This window comes from Psittacula echo (assembly GCF_963264785.1).
Source record: "Psittacula echo genome assembly, chromosome: 5".
Taxonomy (NCBI): Eukaryota; Metazoa; Chordata; class Aves; order Psittaciformes; family Psittacidae; genus Psittacula; species Psittacula echo.
In genome coordinates this window covers 35,378,255-35,396,295 of record NC_137739.1, presented here as the reverse complement: position 1 = coordinate 35,396,295, position 18,041 = coordinate 35,378,255, and the positions used below count along the sequence as shown (strand labels likewise).

Below are 18,041 nucleotides of genomic sequence, written 5' to 3'. Positions count from 1 at the left end.
GGAGGAATGCAGAGTGGGAGGGAGATTTTGAAGACTGAGAGCCTTTGCTAGCAAACCTCGGAGCCAGCCAGGATTCTCCCTGACTTTGTATGCTGAGGGCTCTGCCTCATGTTCCTGGGAAGCCTGAAGCCATTGCAGTACTCAGATGGAGCCAGCGTGGCTGCTTAGGATGTATCCCGGCCAGCCCACTCCAGATGAGAGGACAGTGAGGGAACAACAGCCCACTTGAGCTGCATGTGTTTGCTGTCCCAGCTAGAGCTACCCAGAGAACTCTGCCACCAGAAACTGCACCTCTGATGACAAGTGGAGAGGAATGGGCAGGTCTCCTACTAGCACTTAAAAGATCCATTTCTGCAAGTGGCCAGTGGCTGACGGTGGAGCAGGATAACAAAGCCAGGCAAGATGAAAACAGACACAGAAAAGCCACTTGGCCATCTCCAGGAAATTGAAGACTACTCATTTCTAGGGGAGAAGAAAGAATCAAAATTCTAATTTTTAAACAGAGCTTTCTTTAACATGCAGTCATTCTCCTCAAAGTAAACGGAAGCTCAGGGTGCAGGGGGCTTCCCTGAAGAAGTGCCAGCTAAGGACCAAATGTGCTGGACTGACCCATGTCAAGGAGCTGTAAATCAGACTGATATATGCTGTTTGCTCCCATGCTGGATAACAGTGGGGTTCACCCCAAATGCTTAGATTTCTTCTTAGCTGGGTCAGCCTGTTGCAGGAATCTATTTGCAAACACTCAAGCTTAGTAGCAGCAGGTGACATCTGCAGAGCTACACTGCTGGGTTCAAGCTGTGGCCAGGAGATAAGCAGTGCTGATGAATGAAGATGTTTTATGGCTCTAAATTCCCTTACTAGTTTACTCTAGGCAGGCCCTGGTGTGCCAGTGAATGAATCCTTACAATATTACACAACAGCATTAAAGGGAAGAGATTACACAGGGCTGTGCTATTTACTATGCTTTCCCTCTCAATAATGCAGCTGACCTTTCTGTCTGACTGAAAAGCAGCAGAAGACTTCACAGGGTCAGGACGGTTAACCTAGATTTTTGTCATACTGGCTGCATTTGCAATAATGCAGGAGTCATGAGGAGGTAATGCCTATTGCCCACCCAGTCCCACCATGCAAGGCCAGGGAAGAGCAGGAGATCCACGGAGCAACTTTTGACACCAAGGGAAAAGCTAGCAGGGTTGATAAGGTTTCCTTAGCTGCCCCCTGACCCTGCCACACTCTACAAAGAGGAATTCCTGCTCTGCCGACTGTGCCAGGGACTCAGTGCCAGGCTTTAACCTGGAATGGTCTGGGCATGCTAGGTATGGAGACCGTGGTGATCTTCAGCCCACAGGACTGGTCTGGAAGGCTGCTCCTCCTGCTCCCTCTGCCTGCATGCAAGGGGCTGTTGGGGCACATGGACTCAAGTTGTGCAATCTGCACTGGTTGTCCCTGTTTGCCTGCAGATCTGAAGAGGTGCAGAAACCCTCAGCAAGCTTCCTTTGCACACCTGAGTGCATTCATGTCTTAAATCACTGGGGGAGCATCTCAGCCCATGAAGAGTGGCCCTAGGAAAGGGCCAGAAAGAAAATGTACATTCAAGATAGTTTCAAACAGAAACAGAGTTTGCTATGAAATATCCTAAATAGGAGGAAAAAATACACATATGGTCACAAATGAACTTAGATTAAAAATCAGGGCAACCTCTTCCTCTTATCTTTATAAGAGCCTGAAGTCAGAATTAATCTTGCTTCCTCAGATGGGCAGACAAATCCAAAGCATTTAGACCAGAATTAAACAGCCCTGATGGCACATTCTCACTGCATCCATGTGAGTTTGAGAAGGAAGCGGCAGGCACTTTGAACATACTTCAGTGCTTTTCAGGAAGCCCTGATGAAAGAGGCTTTCTAAAAACAGGTGGTACAAAGCTGACTGTTACCACCAGCTGGCAACAGTATACATCCAAAATTGGGCATTCTCCAGAGGAAATGCTCACATAAAAATTCAAGAGACATACTGCAAACAACGGTATTGTAAAGCTTAATGAGTATATGGAATATTATTTGTTAGGATACTGGGAAAGAAAGGCATAAAAGTCAGATTCCTGTCTGCCATATTAAGGATAATTAGGACATACGTTACTAAGACACAAGCTCAAAGTTCCTCTTGTGCCCATTACGTCTCAGCTGACACTGGTGGCTGCAGACACTATGTAACTGCACACGAATGACAGGGGAGAACACAGTGATCTGGCTACCTAGATGTCCCTGAAATCCCACCGAACTCCTAGTTCTGCCACACATGACAGTGCTGACTTGCACCCACAGACCTGCCCAGGAGCAGTGATGAACCGTGATTAAAGCACACAGCGCTGCATGTCAGCACACCTCTTGGTCTGTGCTCTCTGGTGTTTTGCTTTCATTCTGGTTCTGCTGGGGGTTGCCCCACTTCCTGCTGTTGACTCCAAAGCTTATCCCTCATCTGGATTTTAGTGTTTTTACTCTAACTCCACGTTTTCTTTCAGCAGAGGCAATAGCTCCAGTTTGCATACTAAGTAATACACAAAAAAGAGACAAACATTGATTAGTTTTTACCTATGATTTTACCAGAGACCTGTGCCTGTCTGTTTACTAGTGAAAGCAAGTCTTCCAGCACAGTGCATGGCCAAACCTCCTTTCCATCAGCCCTCCTCATCCCAGACATTCAGCATCAGTTTCAAGACTAACAAGTAATGCAGTAGTACAGCACTTCCAAGGAGGAAAAGTTGACTGAGTAGCTATTGCAGGGACAGTCTAAGCTTTCTGATGAGGACTCCACACTGAAGTAAGCTGTATTCACAGAAAGCCATTGGAAAAAAAAATCCCCGAAGGTGATGCTTCAAAGAAGCAAAATCAACATCACCAATGTGCTTAGAGAAATGGAGATCTCTCTCAGGGGTGAATGCAGCTACAGCACCTGAGATATAGCCCACATTGTTCACAGACTATTGGTACTCCACCTAGCTCCTCTTTCTGAAGTCCTCTTCATCTCTGCTCTCTACAGCTGAGAGCGCAATAAGCATTTGGGCTGCATAGTAGGTAGCCATGATGATGAAGCGTGAGTAGGGCACAGGAAAACAGAACTTGTTAAGTGCAATGGTCAGATCCGACACCATGAACAGCATCGCTCCAATGCAGGCCGAGAGCTTGGTCCATGTCCAGAGATCGTTGCACAGCTGCATGCCAGCGACTGCTCGCCAGCCCATGAAGCCAATCAAGGCAATGTAGACAGCTACCAGGTAGGTGAATGGGCCTGAGAGGTAGGAGTACAGGAAGGCATAACAGGAACTGGAAACAAGGCCCATCAACAAGCCGGCTTTGAGGTCCAAAGGCTTCATGCCAAAGGCTGAAGAGTACAGGATGTGTGTGATGGCAAACATCAGCAAACCTGGAAAGAGGCATTGACATAGCAAGTGTGACCTTTTGTCAGTGACTGGCAGTTGGTAGCAGAAGAAAACATGTAACTATATTGGGTTTCAAATACACCACAACAAGCACAGGCTTAGATGTCGTTGTAGCATCACAACTCAGCATTATCAGTGGGAACCATACTGACCACTTGGCATCATTTTAACATAAAAATCTGTTCATAGGAGATCAGCCTTAGAACAAGTTCGCACCCTAAGAAAAAAACCCAGCACATACAAAACTGCAGCCAAGTACAGCTTTGTTGTGATGCAAATGTTTTTCTTGAGAGGCCAGATGAACTAGGCTGCTGCAGAAGGAACAAAGCTTGTTTTTCAGGTGGTTCTTCCTCCTCTGCTTTGGACAGAAGGGTGTGAGCAAGGCAGACCAAAGATCAACCCTCTAACTATCCAGGTGTTTTGCTCATAGGCCACATGTGGAACAGGAAGACTGGAGTCAGAGCAGTATAGAAACAAAATGTGAAAAAAGATACCAATCCCTCCGAATTCAGATGAAAAGCCTGACAGTAATTAGCCACAAACCCAAAGGTACTCAGGGACTAAATCTGGCTTCTACTTCATCTCTGCCCACAGCTAGGAGAAACCTAAGCTGGAAAGAAGCAGCTGGCATATTTCAGGGACCGCACCAATCTGATCTGCCAACAATTTTATGGCTATTTGCAAGATTCAGATGAACCTTTGCTGGAATCAATGAGTGAAAATAAAATGCCAGATTCTCTTTGAAGTATTGGTACAGATGCTGACTACTAGCTGTCGTGCCAATTGTAGATAATGGGCCCCAAACTGAGTCCAGCTCCTCTGGTCCTTTGATTCTCAGACCCACACATGGTGCAGCTGCAGGCTGTCCAGCTTTATCCTGGCAGGTTTATTAGAGTAGCTGGAAGTTTTCATGCAGCTCTAAAGCATGAAATGGAGAAAAGGAATTGGGAAGCTGAGTCCTCCAGCAGGACACTTGTTTACATTGAAAGCATGATGCTATGGTATAAATGGCAGTCACTAAAACCTTCTGCTGGCAGAATTTCTTCATCCTAATATTTGAGAGCTGAGGCAGCTCAAAGAAGGGAAAGTGTCTCCCTCAGCGATGGTGGGATGAGAGGGGAACCTGCAGGAGGAAGGGGACTGGTGTGGATCTGATCTGTGAGATGAGTCTAGAGAAAATGGACAGTGAAAAGGGGAAGGAAGTGCAAAGGGGGGCAATGAGAAGTTGATGTTCCACAGAGCTATTACACATCATGGGCACAGCACTGAGGAAACCAAGGAGGGATTTAGGATAAGAACTGTTACACTACAGGAAAGGTTAGAGTCCTGGCACAGTAAAAAGAAGGTGACTTTGCCTAGTAGTGAGGAGTGTTTTTTCCTTAAGTGGCATTATATGGAGAGTTCTGGGACGGGGAACTGAAGCATGTGTTGTTCTTCAGGCAGGCAGCTGGCAACCAGGAGAACGAGGAGAGGAGGACAGGATGTGGCAGCCAAGCAGAAGCCCAGAAAGGTAGGAGGAGTTTTGTGATATGTGGTGAGGCTGGTCACTAACAAGGGAGTCAGCTCCCAGGACTGCTCATTCAACACACATAAAACAAGTCAGGAACTGTGACGGCTGCGCACAGAGCAGGGGTGCATTTCTCTTGCATTTCTCAGCCTTTGGCTTGACCCCCTGAACCACATCAGGTAGATGAGCCCTACTGCTCTCTGTCCGCTTCCTTCCCCTGGGGTTTCCTTCCCCCTCCATGCCCCTGGAGTTTCCCCTTAGGCGGGCAGTAAGGCTTTTTTGCTAGTCCCTGTCTCCTTCATCAAATGCATAAATTGTTTCTAAGTGCCTGCTGTCAAAGGAGGTGGATGTTAACACTGTAAAGTATCTTCTACAGATAAGACGTTAGTCAGAAAACGGCGTGTTATTAGCGGACTGAAATGGCAAAAATGAAAAAAAGCCAAGCCTGCCAAGAGCAGTTTCCCAGGCTCTCACTCCCCTATAAAGTAATGAACAAATGTCCTTTTACAAAATCATTGTCTCAAAAGCCATTCAAATCAGCCCAGTTCCCAAACCTTTTTTTTTCCATTCTAGAAGCTGTAGAAATTGAACAGAAAGCACATTTCTATCCAGTATTTCCTCTTATTCTCCTGAAATTTCAAATTCCCACAAACAGTGTCAAAAGATTGAATATTGTCAGCTGTCAACAACAGCAGCCTGCTGAGTTTTAAAGAGGAGAAAATACCTTTTGCAGGAGAGGTGAAGGATGAAGTGGGGTGCTACACTTTGTCTGCTAACAGCTGAAATGCAAATGTTAACACCTCACTACAGAAGATGATAACTTGGATTAGCACAGACTGAGGCAGGCAGGAGACAGCGAGAATGAAGGCTGACATTTTTAAAATGCTCCAAGACAGCTTTTCTTCTTCATAAGAAGAAAAATGTGTCTAAACCCTCAAAGCAACACTTCTCAGTTGTGAGGCTAAAAAACCACATTAACCAGATATGATAACTGATTAACAGATAGTGAATTGCTGTAACTGGTTGACCTTCCTCTAGTGCTAGACTGTAGAGAGAACTCAGAGACATCCCAGCTACGTGGGAATGGAGAAGCCCAGAACAGTCCATGTGTATAAAAATTACCATGGTGAGAATCAGGCCTTCAATGTTTCCCAAGCCACAGCTCAAGGAGCAACTCCAGGTGGCAAAATAGAAGCGTAAACCCCTGGGCTGAGGTGACCTGCTCCATGCTGGCTTACCCCTGTTAGGAGGAGGCCCATTAGTGAGAATGCCAACACTCAGCACAGCAGGGATGCACCTCAAGAGAAAGCTAGAGCTCCTCAGCAACATGCCCAGATAAATCCAATCCTCAGGGCCCAATCTAAATCCCACCAAAATCTGTACAGGTTTTTATATGGACTTTTAATGAGATTGGGATAAGCCCTTGGGAAGCAGAATTAAAACCAGATTCAGAGCATTTGGCCTTTCATAACTGGCATTGCACACACTTCTCTCTCATAAAGGAACAACTGTGGGAATACCAGAATAAAACCAAATACTGACCTCATGAGAGGGGAGAAAATAAGCCTTTGACTTTCAGAGCTGACAACAGCACAAGTCAGGAAACTTCCCTCATCTCACCACATTTTCCAGTGGGACAGTCACAACAGCCAGTTAACAGTGGGTGTTACATGAGATCCCTGTGCTGGTTAAATTAACTTCAGAAACCCCACCAGTCAGTTTAGTGAAGGACTTAATGCTGCTGATTTCTTGTGACAGTCCAAGGCCAGGGAGAGAGTTGCTGCAGGCAGGTCCAATGTGGCTTTAAATGATTAAATCATTATGTTTTAGTCTGTAAACTAGTAAAATGAAACAAGCTTGTTTGCTCTGAGAGATCTTTCTGTAGAGAAGACAGGCCACTGTGGTAAAATTTGTCCTTGATTCCCCATCATTTACATGTCTTGCAAAACAGACATGTCTTGTACAACAGGCTGCATGATTCATAATGATGAACCTGCAAGTAGGACAAGATTTCTGATGGTTTGGTTTCTAACATCCACTTTCTGACACCTCTCCCAGGCTACAGACTTTATCAAAACATAAAGGTCCTCTTCATCTTCTCTGAACTGGGGATCTTTGCACCATGTGTCCTATTTCTGATCCTTGTAGCAAAGGGCTGACAGATCTCCTTGCAGAGACCTAGGAGGTCCCATACAACTTCCCACAGCTTCTTGGGAACTGCCAAGTGCCACGAGCATTTCCTTCTCTTCCCCAGGGATTCTGCCCATGCCACCTTTCCAGCTCCAGCCAGCTAATATGCTGTGAGCACATGCCAGGGAACCAAACCTGCCCCAATTATCTCTCTAACCTCAAGAAAACCTCAAAAGAAAGACTCATCCATGCTGTGTGACTCCTCTAACCATGATGGATTTTAGTCAAAGGATGAGTGCTTCTCACTGCCCCGGGCTTAAGCTATACATTAATAAACAAAACACACAGCCCAGCAACTCATAACTAAATAAAAACAGTAACAGGTGGACACTGTGCCATCCCTTTCTGACACCGCACTCACCGTGAATGAAGTAGCCCTGCTCCTGCCAGATGAGAAAGGCATCTCCCACTGCTGAGAATATGAGTCCCGCTAAGATGCGGCTGGCGCTCCGGTGTGACACTAAGAAGTTAATTCCATGAGCCAGAAGGAAAACCCACAGGCAGAAGATGGGCAGGCATTTGATGAGGGCACTGAACCAAGAGGGGCTGGAAGTTGGCAGCCAGAGGACAAAATAGACACAAGTGGCTTTAAAGAAGGGCACCAGCTTGGGACCTTCACTCTTCACCTAAAAGAAACAATAATTAAAACAGAGAAATTAATGGGAAGATTTCAAAAGCATCAGTGTGATGAACTGCATAACAGAACTGTCTCTTTCTTTCTGAAAGCTGTTCTTGCATGTATACTGTCAGCCAGCAGCATTTCTACCTTGCAAAAGGCTGGTTGGACTTGACCATGATCCTCAGCCTAGACCCTTGTGACCCTCTCTGCTGAAAACACTTCTTGTCTAGCAGCACGGATTTTGGATGGTGGAGATGGAGGAAGGTTTAGATACCTTTTCTCATTATCTGTTCTCCTAAAAACATTTAGGCCATCAGTCAAACTCTTTTGGTGATCCTTGCCACCTATCTTGTGTTTAGGCTAATGCCTTCTATATGCCTTTCCTGCCGCTGCAAAAATACTGTACTCCCCAGGAATATCTCAGCAGTAAACATGTCAATAAAAGTGCAGATCTTCCCTCCCATTTTGGCAAATCCTCTTCCTTAGCCAGTTGCAGATTATGCCAAGGATATGACTTTTAAGCCATTATCTCTCCTTCCCTGTAGCCTCATGCCTGGAGCTTGCTGTTGGCATCAACACATGACTTCAAATACCACCACATCAATCTCCCAAGTGAGGATGTCACTTCCTCAGCTGATTAATACCAACATCACGTGTGGCTTTATTCTAGCATTACACTAATAATTACTGCCCATATTGCAGGAAATGTTTTGACTCAGGGCTCTATTATGTAAATCCAGACAAAAAAGCAGCATGAGCAGTAGGCTACTCGTAACACAGCCACAGCAGAGGCAGGGCACAGAGCTACAGACTTCACAAGCTGGGTCTGCTCCTAATACACATTTACTTGAGACCACTCTGGACAGTGATAATATACATATTGTGTTCACCTGCCCTCCTGTGATACTTCTGTATCAGATTTAGCGGAGGTACAGAAAACTCCACATGAGAAACAAAGTTATGATTTTATTTTCTCCTTAGTGTAGCTGAGGGCCAAAACAAGGAGCAAAGGAGAAGACTTATTACTTCATGTGCCTGCCTGAGCTATGTACTGGGGTATTTTACAAGGCCTGTTTCTTCCTGCAGCTAAGGCAGTTCAACCTCCAGAGCTCCCCTGCAAGCCAGGGTTCACTCTCAATCTTCTCATTTCTTTGGTCAAGCAAGATTCAGTTGCTTAGTATCACAACAACTTCCCACTACTCATGCCCAAAGCACAAAGAGGCCTCATGCACAGGAGGAGGACAAGGGGAAATTTAGAGGCATTGGAGCTGGCATCACACTGCAAAGTCCATCAAAATCCGAACAACCATGTGTGACACTCTGGGGCTGCTTATCTCACACAAGGAGCCCATGTGCCAAAAACCTGCAAAAGAAACATTGGTCTTTTTTTTTAAATCACTTGGCCCTGTTTCTGCTTCCTGCATCATAGGACTTTGCCACAACACAAAACCAGTATCCATCTTCCTTTGATGCAGTGTGCCTTGGTACAGACACCTAGAATGGCTGAAGACTGCACAGCAAATATATCCATGCTTATGGTGCTCAGGTAATAAAGCCTAAACTCATTGAAATTCAGGAGGTTTTACAGACACAAGCAAAGAGAGACAGGTGAAGCTGGAAGAGAGAGGCAGAGGCAGTGGAGGGCATCTTCACATGCAGTATCCAAAAAAGCAATGCAACCTCTGAAGCAGCAAGACCATAAATAAAGGGCATCCCAAGAAGACAGTGCATTCAAAATTGTTCTCACATCTGATGGAAATTTCCCTAGCATATCAGCAGTTTCTTAGCAGTAAGATATTTAATTATACATTATTCATAGGCTAGTGCCAACACAATCTTTAAACACTCCATTAAACAACCAGGCTACACAATTCACTCACAAAACTACATCAGCAATCCGTGAACTTTCTTGTATTACATGGGGAGGCCATCATGAGTCCTCTGCTGAGGCTGTCTAAATCAATCACCAGTTACCACTTCATGTCTACATTCCTTAGGAGAATTCTGGCAACAAATAGCAAATGAACTTGAAATAAAAGTCATAAAAGCCTACATAGTCTCACAGCACTGAGGGTGCCTAGGAACTGTCATACGTGGGTAGTATCACACAAGGCAAGAGTGAAGCCAAGCTTCACTCCTTCAGACCCAGCACCTTTCCCTTCTGAAGTGACATCAGGCTCAGACTATCCAAAGCCAGTGCCTGCCTCCAGCTCTGCCTCTTTCCCTTCTCTTTTTTATTAAAAATGTAGTTGATCACGTTCATTCTTTCACAGTTGTAGGCAATGGATGACTGCACTTCTGGCGGGGTTTGCTCTTCTCCTGCATCAGTTGTGGAGGATCCTCACCATGCCATAACAAGCCTGAGATCTTCAGCATGGAAAACTAACAACCTTCAGAGCTACAAAGTGCAAAATAATTTGCAGCATCATCAGTGCTCCAGGTCCCTGTAACAGTCTCAGCTAAGGTAGGTAGGTAGTTTTGTACCTCTGAAGACAAAAGTTTATGCTGAAAGGTATAGTTCAAGTTCGGCCTTGTTTGTAACACAGCACAGAGACACTGCTAGAAGCATACAGGAATGTATTTCAGTTAATAAACACAGGAAGTTTTATTTAATACTTCATATTAAAAGCACAACACCTGCTAGGAGCGGTTACCATTACAGTCATAGCTTGTCCTCCCCTGTGTGTATGCATGATGAGACAGGTTTTAATTACACTTGTCATTTTCCCCAGGAACCTTGCCTTACTGAATATAAGACATGCACTTGTGCAGAAAGATTATGTTTGCTTGGTAAGCTGAACATTTCTATTTCTTACTATTTGAATGGGCATTTTCCAAGCCCAGCCAGCATTGTTTTAAAATAATGGTTTGTATTATTTCCATCCTAATAATAATTAAGGAATTTTTCAAGCACAAGAGGTCAGATTCCAGCCTCAGTTACTCATTCGTATCCCTGGAATTTAAAGTGTTAGAGAGTTCTCGTGTAAAAATAATATTGTATATCTAGAAGGGCTTCAGGCTTCTCATCATTAACACTTTGCTCCTTTACATTTTTTCTACAAATATATTTCAAATGAGTTATTTCCAAACATGCCCTTGCCCATTACTGAACACTGAAGCTTATGAGAGGGCTCTGACCAAATTGAGTGCTCCGTGACAGACACTGCTTGATGAGACAGAGGTACCTGCACAGCTGGGTAGCACATTCTGCTGGGATGGTGTGGCATGGGCAATACTTGGGAGAAGTCTCCCAAGGAAAACTGAGGCAACCAGAGGGTGATGCTGGGGGGTTGCCCTCTGTTTGGATATGTGGCTAAGGCTTAAGAAGAAGTGATGTGTCAAGTTGCCACCTGGAAGACAAGTCAAGGCTGGTATTGGGAAACCATGTACCAACATGAGTGTAGGCTGTGGCTTGAGGAAATCCAAACACCTAATCCATGACCGGACTTGCCTGTAGCTCAGGAAAGGAACATTATTTCTTGGCTGCATGGATAAATTGCATCAGACCACCTATCTCCTTTGCACCTTTGTCTCAAGAGACAGAATGTGAGATGGGGCTGTGCTGTGGTGCTGGAAAAGGAAGCACTTGATGCAAGTGACAGGATGCTTTTTGCTCAGGTATGCGATTGTCATTCCTTTCAGCAGGGTTCTGCCATTTTGTTACCAATTCTATGGCATTTTTGTTCCCACTTCTTTTCTTCTTCCACTGCTAATTTACTTTGTGCTGAAATACAGTACAGAAAACATCTTGACTACAATGACAAGGGAGTATTTCCAAGTTTTGAATTTCTAAACTGAGCATAATTTAGGGCATTTTCTTAACTGCTATGGCTACTAAGTTACTTACTTTAAAAATTAATTTAAATTGCTGTAAAGCCACCATCTCTGTATTTGTGGAGTTACAGTGAAAGTATCATTTATTAAATTATCTGTATTCAACCAAACCCAATGAAGCCCTCCAAGGCTTAGGCAGACTAGGAGGAAGTTATGTCCTGGTTCTCACTGGGAGATTTTGAGCCAGATGTCTCCAGAGGTCCCTTCCAACTTCAGCCATCTTGTGATCTTCAAATAGAACATAGTATTGGCACATGCAGCTCTCTGGAGACTCAGGGCTTGGATATCCACCTGCCTGTTAGAGATTCAGGTTTACAGTATCCCTTCTTGTTTTGTCTGTTCTCATTCTGCTCCAGTTTGAAATACTGCTCATTTCCTTGTTGTTGTTTCAGTGACAGATGACACTATCACATAAGTATTCCAGCCATGCTGTGATTTGGTATTGGTGTAAGATGTCTTGAGAGGTTAGGCTAGCCGATGAAGAAACACAGTTACAGAAGTGGCAGACCTGAAGAAATAACTCTGGGTAATAAGGACTGACAAAAAGTTCCCAATGTGCAAAATACACAAGATGTAGCACACAAAGATGACCAAAAGCTCCATGCAACGGCTTCTAAACTATATCTACAAGTTAGTTATTGGTGCCTCACAGGGGTCCCTGCTATGCAGCACTAGGAGATGCTGATGATCCATGTCTGTATAAGCCAATATTCATTACAGCGTATGACCTGGGGAACATCTGTGTTGTTCCTCAGCAGCACAGACGGCCTGTTCTGACTGCTGCAAGCACATAACCAAGACAAAAAATTTACAGCTACCTCCACAGAGGAATAAGCTGCCTCCATAGAGGAATGGCTACATCTGTAAGACAGTGCCCTGATTTTTTTCAACATTTTGGAGCCAGCTGTCTGTATCTACATCACAAGTGGGATGAAGAAAATCCAGCTGTCACAGGGAAGGAGGCATCCTGCTTCTGAGGTACAGAAGAGCGTCAGTAGCTTGTTGCTTTGAAATGCTAAAGACAGACAAAGTTCACTGTTCACAAGCCTCACGCTTGTCCCAGGAAACAATGTAGAGTATTAAATAATGCTCTTCTCTTCACAAGTACCCTAAATCAGCCTGCACAGAAAACGAGTATACAGCCTCCTCCAGGCACCAGCTGTGTGCCAACCTGCTATGGGGATATGGCTGAAGCTCACTGGGCTGAAAATGCTATTTTCCAGGAAAAGTGTTTGAAAAATAATACCCCAGCTATTTCACTGAACAGCACTTGATCACAGCTGTGTGCACTGGCCAAGAAAAGCTGGGTCACTGTCCTCCACCCATCCCTCGCAGTGGCCTTGGCTGGCTGAGTACCATTTTGTGTATCCACGGCTGAGCTGCTTCTCCTGGCTTTCAGCATCCTTCATCATGGACCTTGCTTTGGTTCTGCCCTACTGTGACAATAGTTCTTACTCCAACTTGTGTGCCGATAAATACTTACGTGGCTTTGTTACCATGTACTGTGCTGCCACTGCAAGCCCATGGCTCATCCTTCTCTTTCCCCAGCCTATGTAGCTCTTTTCAAGGCTGACAATCCCTGTGTACTTTGAGTCACAGAGGGTGAATTGCTTCAATCACAGCTAGGACAAAGTATACATATGTGCAACACGCTCTCATCTACAGAGCAGCAGTGAACCAACACAATTCCCCATGAGTCTGAGCCTACAGAAAATCCATGTTTGTGCTTAACCAAAATGAGTAGACAATAAGGAGAAGCTTGTGTGTGCACAAATCTTAGCTCAAGGCAGTCATTTTTCCCCTGAATTCAGCGACCCATCAGCTTTTGCTGAACCGAAAAGGAACACAGCAGTGCTGGGCAGATTCTGGCCACAAACTCACATGAGCTGACTGCAAAGCCCTTAACTTCCTGGGCTTGTTCGTTCCTGGGCTTGGAAACCATGTTCCCACCTTTGCTCAGATGGTGCCATATTGAGCTTTTTGAATGTATACACAGTGAAAGAGATATAAAAGAGGGAATTTTTAGGCAGCAGCCTATCCTGGGTGGACACAGGAGCTGTCACAACGATCAGCAGTGGTGTGGGCCCTCAGAGCAAAGGCTCCAGTGGCCATTCTGGCAGCTCAGCTCTGCATCCCTCCTTGGCAGCATGCAGAGGTGAGAGGAGGAGGTGGGTAAGATGTAAAGGGGCCACCCAGTCCATGCTTTTCACTCCACTGGGTTGCTGAAATATTAGGGCTGGCTGGGACAGCCTCAGCTGGTCTAGTCTCATAAGTGTGGGTGAGTGCAAAGTGCTTCAACTCTGCTCTCCTGCAGGAGCAAATTGCCTTTTGTCAAGGAAGGCACTGGCTGTGCATGCCCCAAGTTGTTCCTGAATAAAATTATGATTAAAAGTGCTTGTTTATGGAGGGTGGTGAAGAATTGATTAGTGAAGAACTGAACCAGCCAATTAACTTGCCTGAAATACTGTGTTGGTGCAACACATTTGTGCAATTAATAAGAGGGTTTATGTTTGTTTTGAAGGTGCCATGGGCCAGGCATCCAAGGCAGATGGCTCCTGAACAGGCTCCAAATGCTGCAGGAAATTCAGGGTGGAGACAAGATTGTAGAGGCTCCATCTCAAATGGACTTGTAAAATAGCTTATAAATCACACACCCATATGTGTTTGGAAGAGTGTGTGTTGATAATCCTTTGTCTCCATCATGCTTATGCCATGCAATGAGTTTTGCCAGGTCTTGCAGCACTTCATTGCAGCTACTGGCATTGATCAGCACAACTCAGGGCCTCCATTTCTTTGACAAGGGTAATGCAGTGAAACTCAGCTTGTGCTTGGCTGTCTAACCAGACCTGTTTGAAAGTGGCCAGAGAATCACGGTTTTGTTTCACAGGAGAGCGGTGTCCCTCAGGGATCGGGGTTGGGACCGGTCTTGTTCAACATCTTTGTCAGTGACATGGACAGTGGGATTGAGTGCGCCCTCAGCAAGTTTGCCGATGACACCAAGCTGTATGGTTCGGTTGATACACTGGAGGGAAGGGATGCCATCCAGAGGGACCTCAACACACTTGTGAGGTGGGCTGATGCCAACCTTATGAAGTTTGACCATGCCAAGTGCAAGGTCCTACACCTGGGTCAGAGCAATCCCAGGCACAGCTACAGGTTGGGCAGAGAAGAGATTCAGAGCAGCCCTGCAGAGAAGGACTTGGGGGTGCTGGTCGATGAAAAAATGAACATGAGCTGGCAGTGTGAGCTCGCAGCCCAGAAAGCCAACCGTATCCTGGGCTGCATCAAGAGGAGCGTGACCAGCAGGTCGAAGGAGGTGATCCTGCCCCTCTACTCTGCTCTCGTGAGACCTCACTTGGAGTATTGTGTGCAGTTCTGGTGTCCTCAACATAAAAAGGACATGGAACTGTTGGAACAAGTGCAGAGGAGGGCCACGAGGATGATCAGGGGAGTGGAGCACCTCCCATATGAAGATAGGCTGAGAAAGTTGGGGCTGTTCAGCCCGGAGCAGAGAAGGCTGCGTGGAGACCTCATAGCAGCCTTCCAGTATCTGAAGGGGGCCTACAAGGATGCTGGGGATGGACTCTTCATCAGGGACTGTAGTGACAGGACAAGGGGGTAATGGGTTCAAACTTAAACAGGGGAAGTTTAGATTGGATCTAAGGAAGAAATTCTTTACTGAGAGGGTGGTGAGGCACTGGAATGGGTTGCCCAGGGAGGTTGTGAATGCTCCATCCTTGGCGGTGTTCAAGGCCAGGTTGGATGAGGCCTTGGGTGACATGGTTTAGTGTGAGGTGTCCCTGCCCATGGCAGGGGGGTTGGAACTAGATGATCTCAAGGTCCTTTCCAACCCTAACTATTCTATGATTCTATGATTCAATACAAGCCAGAAGTAACAGGGCTCAGCCTGAACGCTTCGCACCTGCAAAAGGACCAACCTTGAGCTCAGCCACATGTGGCAAGAGCAGTGTGCCCAAGGGACCTTTTCCACCTGCAGGATCTCTTCAAGTCCTCCCGCAAAATAAGGCTGGTTTTGGGTTCTTTCATCCCTCCCTTCACTCCAGCCACCTGAATACCCTCTTCCCCCTGTTAATCAAAGGAAGCTCCAGATGCACTTTCCAGCTTTCCAACCTGACAAGGGTTGAGAGCTAGAAATATTCAACTTCTTTTTCGTAAGATCAAGCTATGGCTATTTGCCAGAAAAATACAGTTAAAAATTTGGCACAGGCCCTGAAAGTCCTTGGGTGGTGAATTTGCTGCACCAGTTCTTGGCATCAGAAAAGCTGCCCTTTGGTGGAGGCACAGGGGAGCAGGCAATGGGTGAGGATTAATCAAACTGGCATCTAACACGGGCCCCTGTGCAGGGCTGGGCTGCTCCACATACAGCTGCACACAGAAACAAGAACCACAACAAAGATTTTCATTTCCAAGCCAAAAATTCTGCCTGACTTGAAGCCCCCTAATGTCCAGATTAACCGTGGCGGGGGATGAAAACCTATCAGCACGGAAGATAAAATGTTCCAGAAGAGCATCTTGCCCCCGGACACAGAAAGAAGGGAGGACATTTGAAGCAGCAGCTTCCCCACAGCCGCCTGGCAGCAAGGCATGTGCCTCCTGACAGCAGGGCGACATTGGCCTGCACCAGCCTCTTCCAGGGGAAATCACAGCTCAAGTCCCTGCAGCGCGGCAGCACGCCTGGGCACAGCAGGGTCACAGCACAGCCGGTGAGTGCTGGGAAGGGGACGTTTTGTACCAAGCCAGCTGAGCAGCACATGAGCGAGGCTCATCCTGACACGGGAGTGCCAGCAATGCAAGGTGGCAGACGCAGCTGTTGCAAAGGTCTCTTTCTTCGTGTTTGCTCTCCAAGTGTGATTTTTCCATCACAGGGTGCTGTCTGTCCCTAGCCATAGACACTGCTCAAGAGAAGTCTGTGCTACCCAGTGCTTTATCTTAGCCATGCTGTGATCTACTACCAAACCCCAATCATCTGTATGGGATCTGTATTGATGGATCCCATACAGATGATATGGGAGTAAATTTCTGAAGGGGATTGTCTAGGATAGGTTCTAGGAGAAAACTGCACTGAACACACAATGCATGAAGGATATTTAAGTAAATGGCTTGAGAAGGTAAAAGAGAGACGGCAAGCTCTGTGGCCTTCTCCAGAAGACAACAAAATAGCTACAACAATGAAACCTTGTGCAGTGATAGGGAGGGACATACGATAGCATAGGGAGAAGTCACAAATAAGAAACAGGAACACCTTCGAAAAACTCCTTGCAGGAGACCTCAGAAATGTGAGGGAACAGTCCCACAGAGCCTAAAATAGAGGCAGATGGTTCTGGAGAAAATAAATAATCCCCACCACATCAGGCCACTGCATGTGCCACAAGTTGCGTCAGAAGCCCATTTCTGCTTCTTGCCTTTTAAACCGTGACATTGCCCAAAGCTATTTTGAGACACTGATCCATGGTTTTTTCCTTTAGCAATTAAGGAAGTAACAGCATCCATAAAGGTATCTCCTGCACTGAATAGAAGAAGAAATCGTGTTAGCTCAGCTAATTGTGGTCAACAAGCTATGCAACAGTGTCTCTGGTACCTGCTGCTACGAGGCAAAGTGAGATACCACTACAACAGCCAATACCTTACTTACAAAGTCACTGGGGTAGTAGCCTTTGGCTTTCCTGGACTGCAGAGAAGCATTCAATATAGTGAAGCCTTTCATTAGCAGTGCTAACTGATAAAAATCAAATTACAAACACATTTTACCCTGCAGACTCAGCTTGGGTGTATGTAGTTTTGCTAGGGCTTGTCTTACTGGGTTGATTTTGTTTGTTTCCATTACTAAGCATCATCTCTCCTGTCTACCAGACAGGCACAGGACCACAAGCAGGGCTACTTTAAAAACCTTTTCTTAACCTGTGGTAGTAATGATTGACTCTACATCTGTAGCAATCCTATAGCTGTCAGCAGTATTGGAGATTTCCTTCTGAGTATAGTCAGCAATGTACCATTTCCAATGACCAACAACATTAAGCTAGTCTAGAATTCAAACATCCCTGCAGGGCTGTAGGAGCTGTCACAGGCTAATGCTTTCAGGGTAGTCCGCTGGGTCTCTGAAATAAAAGCAAAAAAATAGCATTTGCCTGCCAGCATCTTATCTCAGAGGAAAGACTGCTTTTCCCTCCTGGGATTCCAGATCTTCCTTTTTGTGTAGCAGCAAGCAAGCTTCTCCAAACATTTCATTTTTTGTAACACTCACAAAAGAGCGCCTTCCAGATGTTTAAAAACCTGAACCCCAGTGGGTCAGTCTTCTCATTTTGCTTATCAGAGCTGCATTGCTGGCACCTCAAGGGCACACACCCTTCCTCAGGGAGCTAGATCAGGTGGGGCTATGTCCCCCAGTGCTGCCCAAGACCTCAGGAGGATGCTGTGAAGCTGCAGGGAGCTTCGGG

The 18,041-nt window shown here is 45.8% G+C and overlaps 1 protein-coding gene across 1 annotated transcript; it reads right to left on the bottom strand.

The window, feature by feature from the left end:
- Window positions 1-2,992: 2,992 nt before the first annotated feature.
- TMEM86A (transmembrane protein 86A) lies at window positions 2,993-8,216 on the bottom strand (the record flags this gene model as incomplete). Its single annotated transcript, XM_080618195.1, has 3 exons — window positions 2,993-3,420; window positions 7,495-7,759; window positions 8,154-8,216. 3 exons carry the CDS (start codon window positions 8,214-8,216, stop codon window positions 2,993-2,995), a joined length of 756 nt encoding a protein of 251 aa, XP_080474321.1.
- Window positions 8,217-18,041: the final 9,825 nt, after the last annotated feature.